The 12237-nt window shown below is 56.1% G+C and overlaps 1 protein-coding gene across 4 annotated transcripts; it reads right to left on the reverse strand.

Moving 5' to 3' along the window:
* Positions 1-34: 34 nt before the first annotated feature.
* On the reverse strand, positions 35-12175 carry VARS2 (valyl-tRNA synthetase 2, mitochondrial). Of its 4 annotated transcripts, none has more exons than XM_020908917.2 (30): positions 12046-12175; positions 11338-11572; positions 11122-11203; positions 10905-11005; positions 10511-10632; positions 10330-10396; positions 10143-10240; positions 9066-9147; positions 8778-8897; positions 7963-8074; positions 7179-7267; positions 6591-6681; positions 6292-6419; positions 6075-6178; positions 5810-5891; positions 5449-5525; positions 5267-5342; positions 4906-5011; positions 4650-4720; positions 4395-4520; positions 4075-4179; positions 3864-3932; positions 3671-3749; positions 3427-3554; positions 3143-3295; positions 1911-2117; positions 1101-1212; positions 781-956; positions 482-610; positions 35-364 (listed from the first exon to the last, which is right to left on the reverse strand). In XM_020908917.2, exons 2-30 carry the CDS (start codon positions 11536-11538, stop codon positions 260-262), a joined length of 3198 nt encoding a protein of 1065 aa, XP_020764576.2. In that variant the 5' UTR covers positions 11539-11572; positions 12046-12175; the 3' UTR covers positions 35-259. The 4 variants fall into 4 exon arrangements, 3 of the variants coding, with proteins under 3 accessions (XP_020764576.2, XP_020764577.2, XP_020764578.2); XM_020908918.2 differs by lacking the exon at positions 12046-12175 and adding an exon at positions 11900-12039; XR_011483986.1 differs by lacking the exons at positions 781-956; positions 12046-12175 and having other exon boundaries at positions 276-364; positions 11338-12039.
* Between the last annotated feature and the right edge of the window lie 62 nt (positions 12176-12237).

Genomic DNA, 12237 nt, shown 5'->3' on the forward strand with positions numbered 1-12237 from the left:
TAAGGGAAAGGATAAAAGGACCACAGCAGACATGTTTGGGATTTTAAGTTTATCTGAGTGTCCTCCTTCCCAAACTTCCAGGTGGGACTTCAGAGTAGGGAAGCGAGGGCAAAAATGTGAGCATCTCAAGGTCACCCAGTCATCTGACAAGGCAGTGTGTTTCCTCACTGACACAACGAAGGGGCTGGACCACATAACACCCCGATGCTGTCCGGTCTGTCCTCAGAGACCTCAAAGGCGGGTCTGGGAGGGAGGAAAGTCACGGGGATGGTGAGCCCCCAGGGCTTGGAGACGCATCCATCAGCTGCCGGAGGTAAGAGGCCGCATTGTCCAGTTTTGACAATTCCAACTTGAGGGAAGAAAGCTGAGCAAGGAGAGAAGTGGGTAAAAATGGAGGTGGGGGAGTCACCCCGCCCTGCGTGCCCCTAGCCCTCATTCCCTCAGGGAGTCCGGCGCCCTGAGTGGCCTCCCCCAGCCTCACCCTCTGCTGCCTCTGAGTCTCCGCCTCTCCCTCTGACGGGGGCCGGGCTAGGAGGCCATCAAGCTGCTTCTGCAACTTGTGTCTTCGGGCAGCCAGCCGAGGTAGGTGGGTCTGGGGGTCCACCAGGCCCTGTGCAAGAACAGAGGAAGAAGGCTCAGCCCTCTGCCGTCCACCCAACACCCCCTCCCACTCACCCACCACCATTCCAAGACCCCTCCTCACTTTTAGAGAACCCACCCCTTGCCACCTCCTGACATCCTTTCAGCCCCTCCCTGCCCCCTCCAGTCTCCTCTGCTCACCTGCAGCTCCATATACACCTGACTGGTGTCACTGAGGGGGGCCTGGACCCAGCCCGAGGGGGCTGCTACACCAGGGGGTAGAAGGCCCACTGCCCCACAGTGGCCCAGGGTGCCCAGTGGCTCCAGGAAGGCCTCAAAGAGGCCCTGCTCGCCCAGCTCTGAGCTCTGTAGCAGCACTGGGGAGGAACAGGAGTTGTCAGGTGGAGGGCCCAGGTCCTCCTCCCACACCTCCTAACTTGGGGCCCTGCCCTCCAAGCTCCCCCTCTTCCCCATCAGACCCTCCTGTCTGCAGGGACTCAGGAGCCTGGGGCCCACCTCACCTCGGGGCCGGGCCTTGGTGAGCTGGTAGGTGGCTCGCAGAGCCCTGAGCGCCTGCACGGACTCCTGAACCCGGGAGAAGCGCCACTCCAGCTCAGGCTGGTGCCAGTGCTCCTGGAGGTGTGCAACCAGGGTGGGTAAGTGGGCCCCCCGAGACTCGGTCTCAACTCTCCCGCTCTGACCTCCATCCACCCGCCCACCCCCATCTGCTTAGAGCAATGACCTGCTCTCTCCAGAACACACACAATTCACCACCTCAAGGAACGGAACATGGCGAAAACTAGGGCATCATCTAAGGTCTTAGATGATCCATGGACAATGTTTAGACTGAAGATGACAAACAACCAAAAATACATTGTAATTTAAAAGGTATCATTCAAAGCTCACAAAACCAAGTAAGCAAAAAAGAAACTTGGTTAAACTTGAAAATGATTTTTGGGTGAGTTTATAGCATTTGAAAGCTTAAAACTACACTAAGATCTTTGGGATATCCTATTACTAAGATCTAATCCTCATCATAACCATGACACGTAGTATTACTGTCCTCAGTTTAAAGATGGAGGAAATCGACACATGGTCACACAGCTAGTGTCAGTCTGGTGACAGCATCCTGCTCTTAACCACTTGCTAACACTGCCCCTGACACCCTAGAGTTATCCCAGCCCTGCAGGAACAATCCATCTTTCTCAAGACTCCACGGCAAAGTACAGACCAGCACTGTCAATGACCCCACAGTAGCAAGCCCTTCTAGAAGACCTGCCCCAGAGTCTTTACCAGTAATCCCACCCCAAGACTCCATGGGCGTGACTCACCAAGCTGCGGGCACTCGGGTAGGGGGCAACACAGATGCTGGGGGCAGGGGGACCACCAGGCCTGGGGGGCAGCCTCTGCCAGAGTTCTTCAGCCAGGAAGGGCATCAATGGGGCGAGGAGGCGGAGACCGATGTCAGCGCAGAAGAACAGGACCTGAGGCGGCTCCGGGGGGCAGGGAGAATGTGATAGCACAGGCTTCACAGCCTCCTAGGGAGGAAGCCAATGGTCAGGGGGCAGCCACGGCCACCTCCCTCCTCTCCACACTCGCCGCCCTGCCAGTGGGGATGCTGTGGGTAAACAGGAGCACCCAGCATCTCTGAGACCATGAGCTGTCCCCAGACACAGTAGGGAGCATGTGACAAGGGGAAATACAGGGCAGAGATTCAGGGGTGGGTGAGGAATAAAACTGTCAGGGATGTTTGTAGTTAGAATGAAAAGCATTGAGTTTTGTGTTTTTTTTAACCACAGAGACAGAAATTTTTTTTTAAGTTGAGAAACACATCTAGGAAGGGGTCCTCAGCCAACAGTGTCAGGATCACCTGGGACAAGAAATGAACACTTTTGCCACCTACCCCCCAACCTGCCTGACTGAGCCGCTCTAGGGGTGGGACCTGACACTCCATAGTAAACAAGCCCTCCTTTTGAGAGAACCCCTGGGTCTAAAGACCAGTGCTCTTGCTCCCTGTCTGCTCCCAGCCTGCCTAGGGTCCAAACGCAGCAATTACAGGAACTGAAAACAATCTCCATCTACAATGAGAAGAGCTGACTCACTAGAAAAGACCCTGATGCTGGGAAAGATTGAAGACAAAAGGAGAAGTGAAGTGAAAGTCAGTCGAAGGGGGCGGCAAAGGATGAGACGGTTAGATAGCATCACCAACTCAATGGACATGAACTTGAGCACACTCTGGGAGATAGTGAAGGACAGGGTAGCCTGACATGCTGCAGTTCATGGGATCGCAAAGAGAAGGATAATACAACTTAGCAAGTGAACAACAAGCCTCCCAACCCTGTGTTGTCAGACTCAGTCTTCTAGAAGTGTCCCCTCCTCCTCCCCGCTCCTCAGCTGACAGGCAGGGAACAGTGCCCAGGCCAATCCCAGGGAAGAGGGGAACTGGGATTTCTCAATCTCACCTCTCTTCCTATCCTGAGGGAGGAATTAAAAACCCAGTTCAGAGCTCTCTGCCAGGGGACAGGAAGCAGGGCTGCAGGGGGACTGCCCCCATCTCACTCACCAAGTAGACATCGCAGAGGTTGTGCAGCCAGAAGTGGTGCAGGGCATGGGTGATGAGCGAGAGCTCGCGGGTGAGGAAGCCCCGCTCACAGTCCTGGGCCGTGCGGGCCAAGCAGCTGAGGATCCAGGCGTCCATGAGGGAGGCAGGGGACAGCTGCAGCAGAAGGGGCTTCAGGGTGGGACGGCTCAATTCCCACCCCTCTGCCTCCTTTCCTTCCAGACGCCTCCTCCAAGACTCAGATGTCGGCCTACCCAGCTCCCAAGCATCTCCTCTTTATCTCTTACCTCCTCTGCAGGTTGGGGTATGAATTCCTCCCCAAGAGCATTCAGGATAAAGCGCAGGGCATTCCAGATCTTATTGCAGAAGTGTCGGAAGCTCAGGACCTCAGAGACGGACAGGTGCAGGTCGCCTCCTGGGAGGGAGTGGAGGAAAGGAGTGTGCACCATGCCCTGGAGGCGGCTACAGGGGAGCCCTTGGCCCCACCCCACCACACACAGGCTGCTGCCCGCTGCCCTTGCCCAGGCTTACCCAGGGCCCCGTGGGAGCACAGGGTGAATCTCAGAGCATCTGTCCCACACTCAGGGATCCCATGAGGGAAGTCCTTTCTCTGCAACAAGAGAGAGAAGAGGGGTGGCAGCTGCCTATGAGGCTGCAGGGCCAGAAGGCGGTTGCAGAGGGAACTGGTGGCCAGGAGTCACAGGCTGGAACAAGTCAGACTCACCTGCGCCGCGGCTGCAATCACCAGCTCTGCGGGGTCCAGGTTTCCATCCCTCAGCTTTTCCTGCAGTACCTGGGGTGGGTGAGGAACTCACCGGCCTCAGTGGAAGCCCCTTCCCCTACCAGGGCCCCTCCCACTGGCCCTCCCAGCTCCAGCCCTCCACCAGCCCCTCCCTTCAGCTCCCCTTCCTTTATCTGGAAAACCCCATCCTGACCTGCAGCTCCACCCCACTGATGATGTCCCGTGGGTCCAGCACATTCCCCAGGGACTTGCTCATCTTCCGGCCCTGCCTGTCCCGGACCATAGAGTGAAGCAGGACCTGGGGGCACGGATGGGGTCAGAAGTGGGGCCCGCAGAACTTTCCTCTGGAGGGCCCCTGGCTGTCCTTCAGGGATTAGGGGTTAGGTTGGAAAATGAATCAGGATCAAGGAATTGGGAACCCAGAAAACCCCATACGAGGGGTTAGAATGGAAGACAAGGCTTGGAGGAGACTAGGGACTCTCAGAGAAGGACAGGGCACCAAAAGGTCGTTACCTTGCTGAAGGGGAGCTGCCCTGTGAGCTGGGTCCCCAACATGACCATGCGGCCCACCCAGAACAGCAGGAGGTCACTGCCCGTTTCCAAAAGTGAGAGGGGGTAGAAATGAGCCAGGTCTGGAGTCTAGGAGGAAAGAGATAAACGGTGAGAGGCTCAAGTCTGGGGCCTCCAGCTCTTCAAAGACCCTCTGAGGGGCCCTGGGGGTCATTTCCTCATTCCCACCTTCACTCTCTTCCTCTCAACACACCTCACCTTTCGGGGCCAGCCCAGGGCAGAAAAGGGGAAAAGAGCCGAGGAGAACCACGTGTCTAGGACATCAGGGTCTGGGAAACAGAATGGGAACAATTGGAACCTCAGTGTCAAGACCTCAGCCCACTGCTGCCGACCTCTCCAGCCCGACCCTCACTCACAGAGACCAGGGCTCTGCCCCATTCCCAGCTTCCCCGACCCCACCTTTTCCACCTCAGTACCTGCTCCCTCCCCTGCCCACCTCTGGTGGAGTACCCACCCCTCTCCAAGGTCAGCTCCACCCCTGGTCTCCCTGTTAATTCTGCAGCTACTTCTCTGGCCTCGGCTTCTGTCCGCCCGACCACCCAGCAGTCCTCTGTATCACCCTGCGGAAGTAAGGAGTAGGGGACATGTGTGGGACAGCGGGGTATTCATGGTCTCCGCTGGTTGAGAAAGGCTGGCGCCCTCTGGTGGTGAGATGAAGAAATGCCAGCTCAGAAGCTCAGCTCACACAACAGAGGTTCAGAGATCAGAAGCACAGCAGGGGCAGGGAGCTGGGACCCGCGCTGGAAGCCCTCTGACTCCGGCTCTGAGGCTCTTCTGGCCAAATCCAGCCCTCCCTTCCGCTTTCTCCTACCGACCTTTGCGTGCTCCTCTGCAACCAGGTAGGCTGGAATCCGATGGCCCCACCACAGCTGCCGGGAGACACACCAGTCCCTGCCGAGAGGATGCGAGTGATTTTTTTCTTCCTTTTTCCTAAGAGTGATTTCTTAGTGTGACCAGTGGGCCCCCATCCCCCTCCTCTGAGAGCTCCCCTGCTTACCCAATGTGGGAAAACCAGTGCTGCCAGTTCTTCTGGTGGAAGGAGGGACTGAGCTCCAGGGCCCCAGACTCCACGGCCTGGAGGAGGAAGGACCTTTAGAGTGTGGTTCCCTACCTGCACCCCCAATCCCCATGAATGGGACCAGTGGTCTCTGAGGTGGTTCTGAAACCCAGAAAGAACATCCCAAGCCTCCTGAGAAGAGACTGGACTTGAGTGAAGATGCAAGCCAGCCCTTTCTGGGCACCCTGCCTCCACCCCCACAGCTCTCCCCTCAACGAGCACAGGTAGAGAGGGGCCCCAGCCTCCCTGTTTCTTCATTCCCACCCAGGCAGGCCCCAGCCTCCCCACACTGCAACGTCACCTTGGCGGCTCGCTCCCCCATTTCCCGGCAGCGGACAAACCACTGGCTCTTCAGTAGGTATTCTACCACATCCCCGGAACGGCTGAAAGGGACACAGGACCCAACTCTGTGGCAGGCCCTCAGTGCCCAGGATACGGCAGCCAATGGCACAGACACAGAGCTCATATTCCAGCATGAGGGGTGCACAGCCCATCCTGCAGTCACTCTTAAGCTTCGGCCATCCCCTCTGGGGGCGGTCAAAGTTAAGGAGTGAAAACGGGCTTACCTGCAAATGGGCAGCACCATGGGGTGGTTCTGGAGGCCCCGGAACAGGCCCCGCTCCCTCAGTGCGGACAGAATCTTTTCCCGGGCCACAAATCGGTGAAGACCCTGCGGAAAAGTAGCAAAAGTAAAGCTTAAAGGCTGCTAGAAAAATAAGAGGGTGGGGGAGGGGAGATGGGGCAGAGGGTGCCCCCAAAGGACGGGGTATCACTGGGTATCACCTGCAGCCAGTCCTCACAAAGGGCGGTCATGGTCCCATCCTCTGCAATGACACTCCGGGGGCTCAAGCCGTGTCGGGCCCCCAGCTCAGCATCGGCAGGGCTGTGCGCTGGAGTCACCTTCACTGCCCCTAGGGGAGCAGGACTGCCATTAGCACTGGACCCTGGACCCCATCCCTCCCTCTCATCCCCCACGATCCACTGAGACTACCCTTCCCCTACTTTCTGCCTCTTCCTGGTTCTCTCCCCTCCACTCACCCCCAGAAGCCCTGACTTCCTGTCTCTCCCCTGCCCCCACTTACCTGTGCCCAGGTGTGGCTGAACAGTGCAGTCTGTGATAAGGGGGAGAAGCTGCCCCGTCAAGGGATGACAGAGTTGTCGCCCATGTAGATGCTGAAGGGAAGGGACAGGGATCAAGGACAGACACAAGTGTCAGGTGGAAGGGTCTGGGCTGGGCATGTGAACCCTGGGAATATTAGGGTAAAAACCAGAAGGCAAAGACCTAGAGCAGGGCGCAGTAAACATTTTCTTAAGGGGCCAGAGTGTAAGAATTTTAACCTTTGCAGGCCAGGAGGTAAATTCAGTCTCTACAACTCCACTCCACCGCCATGGCAGAGTTAGATAGCACATAATGGAGCTGCAGATGATACATAGGGAACGAGGGTGGCTCACACAGGAACAGGAGATCTGGCCCACGGGCCACAGTCTGCCAGCCCCTGAGCTGAAGTGGAACATCAGGAAGAGAAGGGAGCTGACTCAGAGCCACTGGAGAGCTGAGATGAGGGAAATTTCAAGAAAAGGAAGAGGGAGCAGAGAGGAGGAGCTGTCCTAAGAGGAAGGGAAGAGAAAGTATAGGGGTGGAAGGCCAGGCCGCAGGGAGCACTTATTACCGTGTAGCGGGAGTCATCAGGATGGACCGCCACAGCCACGTCTCCAGGCAGCGTCTCTGGCCTTGTGGTTCCCACCACAACCTCTGCGTCTGAAGACAAAATTCAAGCACTTTAAGGTGGTCCTCGCCCTCACCTTGTACTCTTGACACAGCTAAAGTCAGGAGAACTGGAAAAGGTGGGAGGCAAGGATGGTCAAGATAGAGAAGGCCCCCAAGAGTAACTAGAGAAAACTGGGACCAATGTCTATAGGACCCTGGGGTTTCTGCTAAGCTAATGACCAGAGGCCTAAGGGGATGTCTGGTGCTACAGAATTCCTCAACAGTCTGCTTGGGAGACAAGAGTAGAATGTTAATAAATACAACTAGAATCTTTGCTTGGTGCCCTGATCATAAATGCTGTACCTTCTTGGAGGCAGCACCAGTCCCTCCTCTAAGAAACCTCTGACTATTCCAGCTCATCCATCTTCCCTTCTCCAAACTCTTGGGAATACCTACTGTTCAAACCACACTTCAGAACTGATCCTTTGTCTCTCTTGGGGGTAGCAGCCTGTTGTGGAATTACACTAAGCTCCCTCAGGGCAGTGACTGCGTGCACTTTTCTTACATGGCCCAGGATACCCAGGGTGAGTATCACCAGGACGCAATACTTCCAAGGTTCCCTATGCCCCTCCAACCAAGTCACATGGAAGACAGGCTGGTGGGTTGCCTCCATCAGCCCAAAGTGGGCTCAAGAAAACAGGGGAAGCAGAGGTTAAGTGGGTGACCCCTCCAAGGACTACCCTCACCAGGCTCTCCATCCACGGGGAAGGCCACGGAAAAGAGGAGGCCGAAAGACACGGGGGTGGGGCAGCCAGGCAACTGAAGCTCCGTGCGGCCAGGGAGGGGCCGACTCTCCACCTGGGGGCGTGGAAAAGGCAGGATCAGAGAGCAGCCTCTCTGCAAGGCTCATAACTGGTTTCCCACCTCCACTCATCCACAGCCCCGACCTCCCTGCCATCCATCAAAAAGCCACTCAGAGGACCTGGGAGCCACTTCCTTCCCCTCACCTAATCCTTGTGCAGTCACAGTTAAAGAACATATTCACTGGACTTCCCAGGGTTAAGGGTTAAGAACCCGCCTGCCAGTGCAGGGGACATGTGTTTGATCCCTGGTGTGGGAAGATTCCACACATTGCAGGGCAACTAAGCCCATGCACCACAACTACGAAGCCCTCACTCTAGAATCTGTGCTCTGCAACAAAAGAAGCCTGTGCACCGCAACTAGAGAGTAGTCCCCACTCAACACAACTAGAGAAAGCCCCCACACAGCAATGAAGACCCAGCACAGCAAAAAATAAACAAGAAAATATTCACTGAGTACTTAAACCACACACAGGTATTATGCCAACCTCCTAGGAGTTCTCACAACACCCCCGTGATGCAGGCATTTCCATCACCCCTGAATTTTACAGACTGAGGAAACTGAGGCTGACAGAGGCTAACAGCCTGTCAGGAGCCACATTGCTGGGAGGTGGCCAGATTCAGATGTGAATCCAGGCAGTCTGACTCCTCTCCCCTAGGCTCAGAGCTCTCGCAAACCCGCCTCTCCTTCTCTGCCTCACCTCAATATCCGAGATGGCGGAGCGCAAGGCACATGACCAGTTGACCAGCTGCCGGCTCCGGTACAACAACCCAGCCTTGTAGAGCCGCACGAAAGCTTCTGTCACGGCCACTGAGGAGCCCTAGAATGACCTGAGTGTCCACATCTAACAGCCTCCTCTCAGCCCACCCCCCCACCAGGGACCCTGGCATCCCCCTGGCCACCCTAACATACACAGCAACCCGCCTCCCCACACAGAACTCTGAACACCTCCCTGACACCTACAGGGACCACAGCATGGAACACTCACGGTATCCATGGTAAAGCACTCTCGGTCCCAGTCCAGGGAGGCCCCCAGCGCTCTGAGCTGCTCACAGATCTCGCCACCTTTCCTATGCCCAGAGAGGTTTGGGTCAGCAAACATGTCCCAAACATCAACTATGTCCCAGGCCCAGTGAAGCCCCAGCAGTGCTGGATGCTGGAGTGAGTTCAACTGATCTAGCCTCGAGAAGCTAAAGGAGACACATAGACCCAGTATGGGGCTTTCCATGATATTGAAAGAAACATAACATTTCTAGTAAAAGGGGAAGGGGCAGCCGATTTGTGGGAAACACAAAGAAGCATTACAGAGAAGACAGCATGTGATAACAGACCTGGAAGAAAAAAGGTAATTTCAAGAGGATGCAAAGTGGGAACAGGTGAGGAGAGATGATGAAATCTAAGCAAAGGAAAATGGGATAAATGGAAGAAAAAACATATATATATGCTGCTAAGTCACTTCAGTCGTGTCCAACTCTGTGAAACCCCATAGACGGCAGCCCACCAGGCTCCGCCATCACTGGGATTCTCCAGGCAAGAATACTGGAGTGGGCAGCCATTTCCTTCTCCATACATGCATATAAATATATGGGAGAGCACATGCATGCTCAGTTACTCAGTCATGTCCAACTCTTTGACACCCCGTGGACTGCAACCTACAGGGCTCCTCTGCCCAAGCAAATTTCCAGGCAAGAATACTGGAGTCGGTTGCCATTTCCTACTCCAGGGGATAGTCCCTAACCAGGGACTGAACCCGTGTCTCCTGTGGCTCCTGCATTGGCAGGCAGATTCTTTACCACTGAGCCACCTGGGGAGCCCATATGTGTGTGTGTGTGTATATACACTTACACATAAATATATGCATTTTAACATATACAATACACAACACATGCACACACACCAAGCTTGGAGACCCCACCAAATGATAAAGGACTTCAGAGCTTACACTCCCACGGGAAGTTAGAGCTGAATGGGAAAAGCCCTAGCTACATATTAGGAGAGAGGAGCTGGGAAGCCAGGATCCAAACCTGCTGTCTCAGCCCCTCCTGGCCTTGCCCTCCATACTCACTCCTCCTTCCACTTCCACACCTCCCTAAGGAAGTCTTCCCTGCTCAGCTCATGTCTCCTCACTCCTCGCTCCTTCCACAGCTGTTTCTCCACCACAGCCTACAGTAAGATGAGGGGGCAGAGAACCAGGTCACTTTGGGGGAAGAAATCTCTCACTCAAGAAAAGGGACGAGTGGCAGAAGACATACTTGGGTCGCAATCCCTGCATGATCTGAGCCAGGGACCCACAGCACCCGATCCCCACGCATCCGGTGCCTGCGAAAGAAAAACCCTCATGGGAATCCATGGCCTTACATGTTCATTTAGCCTCATCCCTTCCCAATTTCTCTTTCTCCTCCAAGAACTCAAGCAGCCCCATTCCCCTCTCACCAGCGCACGAGAGCATCCTGTATGGCCACGGTCAGCGCATGCCCAATGTGCAGGGAGCCTGTGACATTAGGGGGTGGGATACACATGGAAAAGGTCTCCCCTGTGGCCTGCGGCAGCCTGGCCTAGAAGGAAAGAAAAGTCAAAGGGCAAGAGAGGACTGGATGTTCCCTGGGGAATAACACCCTCTGGTGTCTCCAAAGCAGAAAGAACTATAGGAAAAAGTCCCGCAAGTAACAGGGAAGAGAAAAACCTTTGAGACACCAGGGGGAGAAGACAAGCTTTCCCTGCAGGCTCTGCAATGTGGTTGGCTGTGAGCTCCAGACTCGTGCCCACCAATCTTACGGGCCATCCTGTCCTGGGGACCGTTTAGCACTCCTCCCTGCCAGGTACTAACCTGATATTCTGGTTTGAAGAAGCCCTCTCGCACCCACCAAGGATACCAGGCAGCCTCAACGTACTGGGGGCTGTATGCAGGAGGCAGGGGCCGGGAGACATCTACGGAGGCAGAGGAGAGCCCCACTAACTCTTGACTTCTGTTCCCAGATTGCATTTCAGCAGACCAAATGGGCAACCAAAATGTGAGGGAAAAGGCCTTCAAGTTTCCTAGTTACCTTTCTTTTCTCCATGTTCTGTGGGGATTTCATACAACACTCTCTCCTTAGGGGTCCAGGCCTTACTGGATTCTGCAGGTGACTGCAGAGAGGAGGAACCAGAAGGTGGGCTGAAATTTCAGGATACCCCAGGCATCTGAAATCCAGCCAGTCTCTCCTCCAGCTGTCTCCCAAGACGTCTCAGAGAACCAAGGACCAGCTGTCGGGGCTCCTAACCTTGGTCTTGGGGGCTATGCCAGCCTCCAGCGATGCCTGCTTCTCTCGCAGGCGCTTCTGTTTGGCTTCACGGTTCCTCCGGGAGATGGCTGATCCATCGGGCTCTGACTGGGTGGAAAGGGGACGGGACCTGCGGAGGCCCCGTGAGGGCCTCAAGCCCCAAAGCGGTGGTCGAAAAGAGGTCAGAGGCAAATGAGGCATCGGGAGTGCTAGGCAAGGGGCCAGTCTGTTCCAGCTACAGCACGTTGGGAGGGTATGGTGGTGAGGGAGGGTCACACCTCCCCAAGTCACACCCTTTTCCCCCCCGCCCCTCCCGACTCCCTCCAGCACTGGTCGATAAAGTATCTACCCCAACCCTCACAACCCTCCCTCTGTGAGGACTAGAGTAGACAGGGTATTGTAATTATCAGGGTTCTTCCGCGACACGGTAAGTCTCAGGCCCTCAACCTATTCAGCTGCGACGTGGGGGGGAGGGGGGGGGGGTGAAAGTGGACACAGAGGAGGGGAAAGGACTCAGGAATTCTGGCAGATGATGGACATCAGGGCCAGCAAGAAGTCCCACCTGGACCACTACTTGTCCGCCTGCTCAAAGGCCATCTGCACTGCCCCCAGCCCGCGCGCTGATCCGCCTTCCCGTCCGAACCACCGCGTGGGTCCTAACCCTCCAGCACTTCCCACTCCCCGATCGCCGGCCCGCTGAAAGCTCACCCGGTGAGCCCGCCGCTATCCCAGGGCGCCCCGCGCCTGGGAGCGTAAGGGGGCGGCGGCAGGTGCTGGGGAACCAGCGAACCGGGCCCGAACGTGGCTCGTGAGCCGCGCTGCGCTGGGAGGCGGAGCCCCCCCCGGGCGCATGCGCACCCGCGGGCCTCGGCCACACCTCCTCCCTCTCGCGGGCCAATG

The sequence above is a fragment of the Odocoileus virginianus genome, chromosome 27 (genome assembly GCF_023699985.2).
Source record: "Odocoileus virginianus isolate 20LAN1187 ecotype Illinois chromosome 27, Ovbor_1.2, whole genome shotgun sequence".
Classification (NCBI taxonomy): domain Eukaryota; kingdom Metazoa; phylum Chordata; class Mammalia; order Artiodactyla; family Cervidae; genus Odocoileus; species Odocoileus virginianus.

Coding starts and splice junctions, on each gene's coding strand:
- VARS2 (XM_020908917.2), bottom strand. CDS start 11,538: ATGCCTCATTTGCCTCTGACCTCTTTTCGACCACCGCTTTGGGGCTTG. Junction 6,179..6,291: donor TTTGTGAGGACTGGCTGCAG/GTGATACCCAGT, acceptor ACTTTTCCGCAG/GGTCTTCACCGATTTGTGGC. Junction 2,118..3,142: donor ACCTCTGCGATGTCTACTTG/GTGAGTGAGATG, acceptor CTTCCTCCCTAG/GAGGCTGTGAAGCCTGTGCT.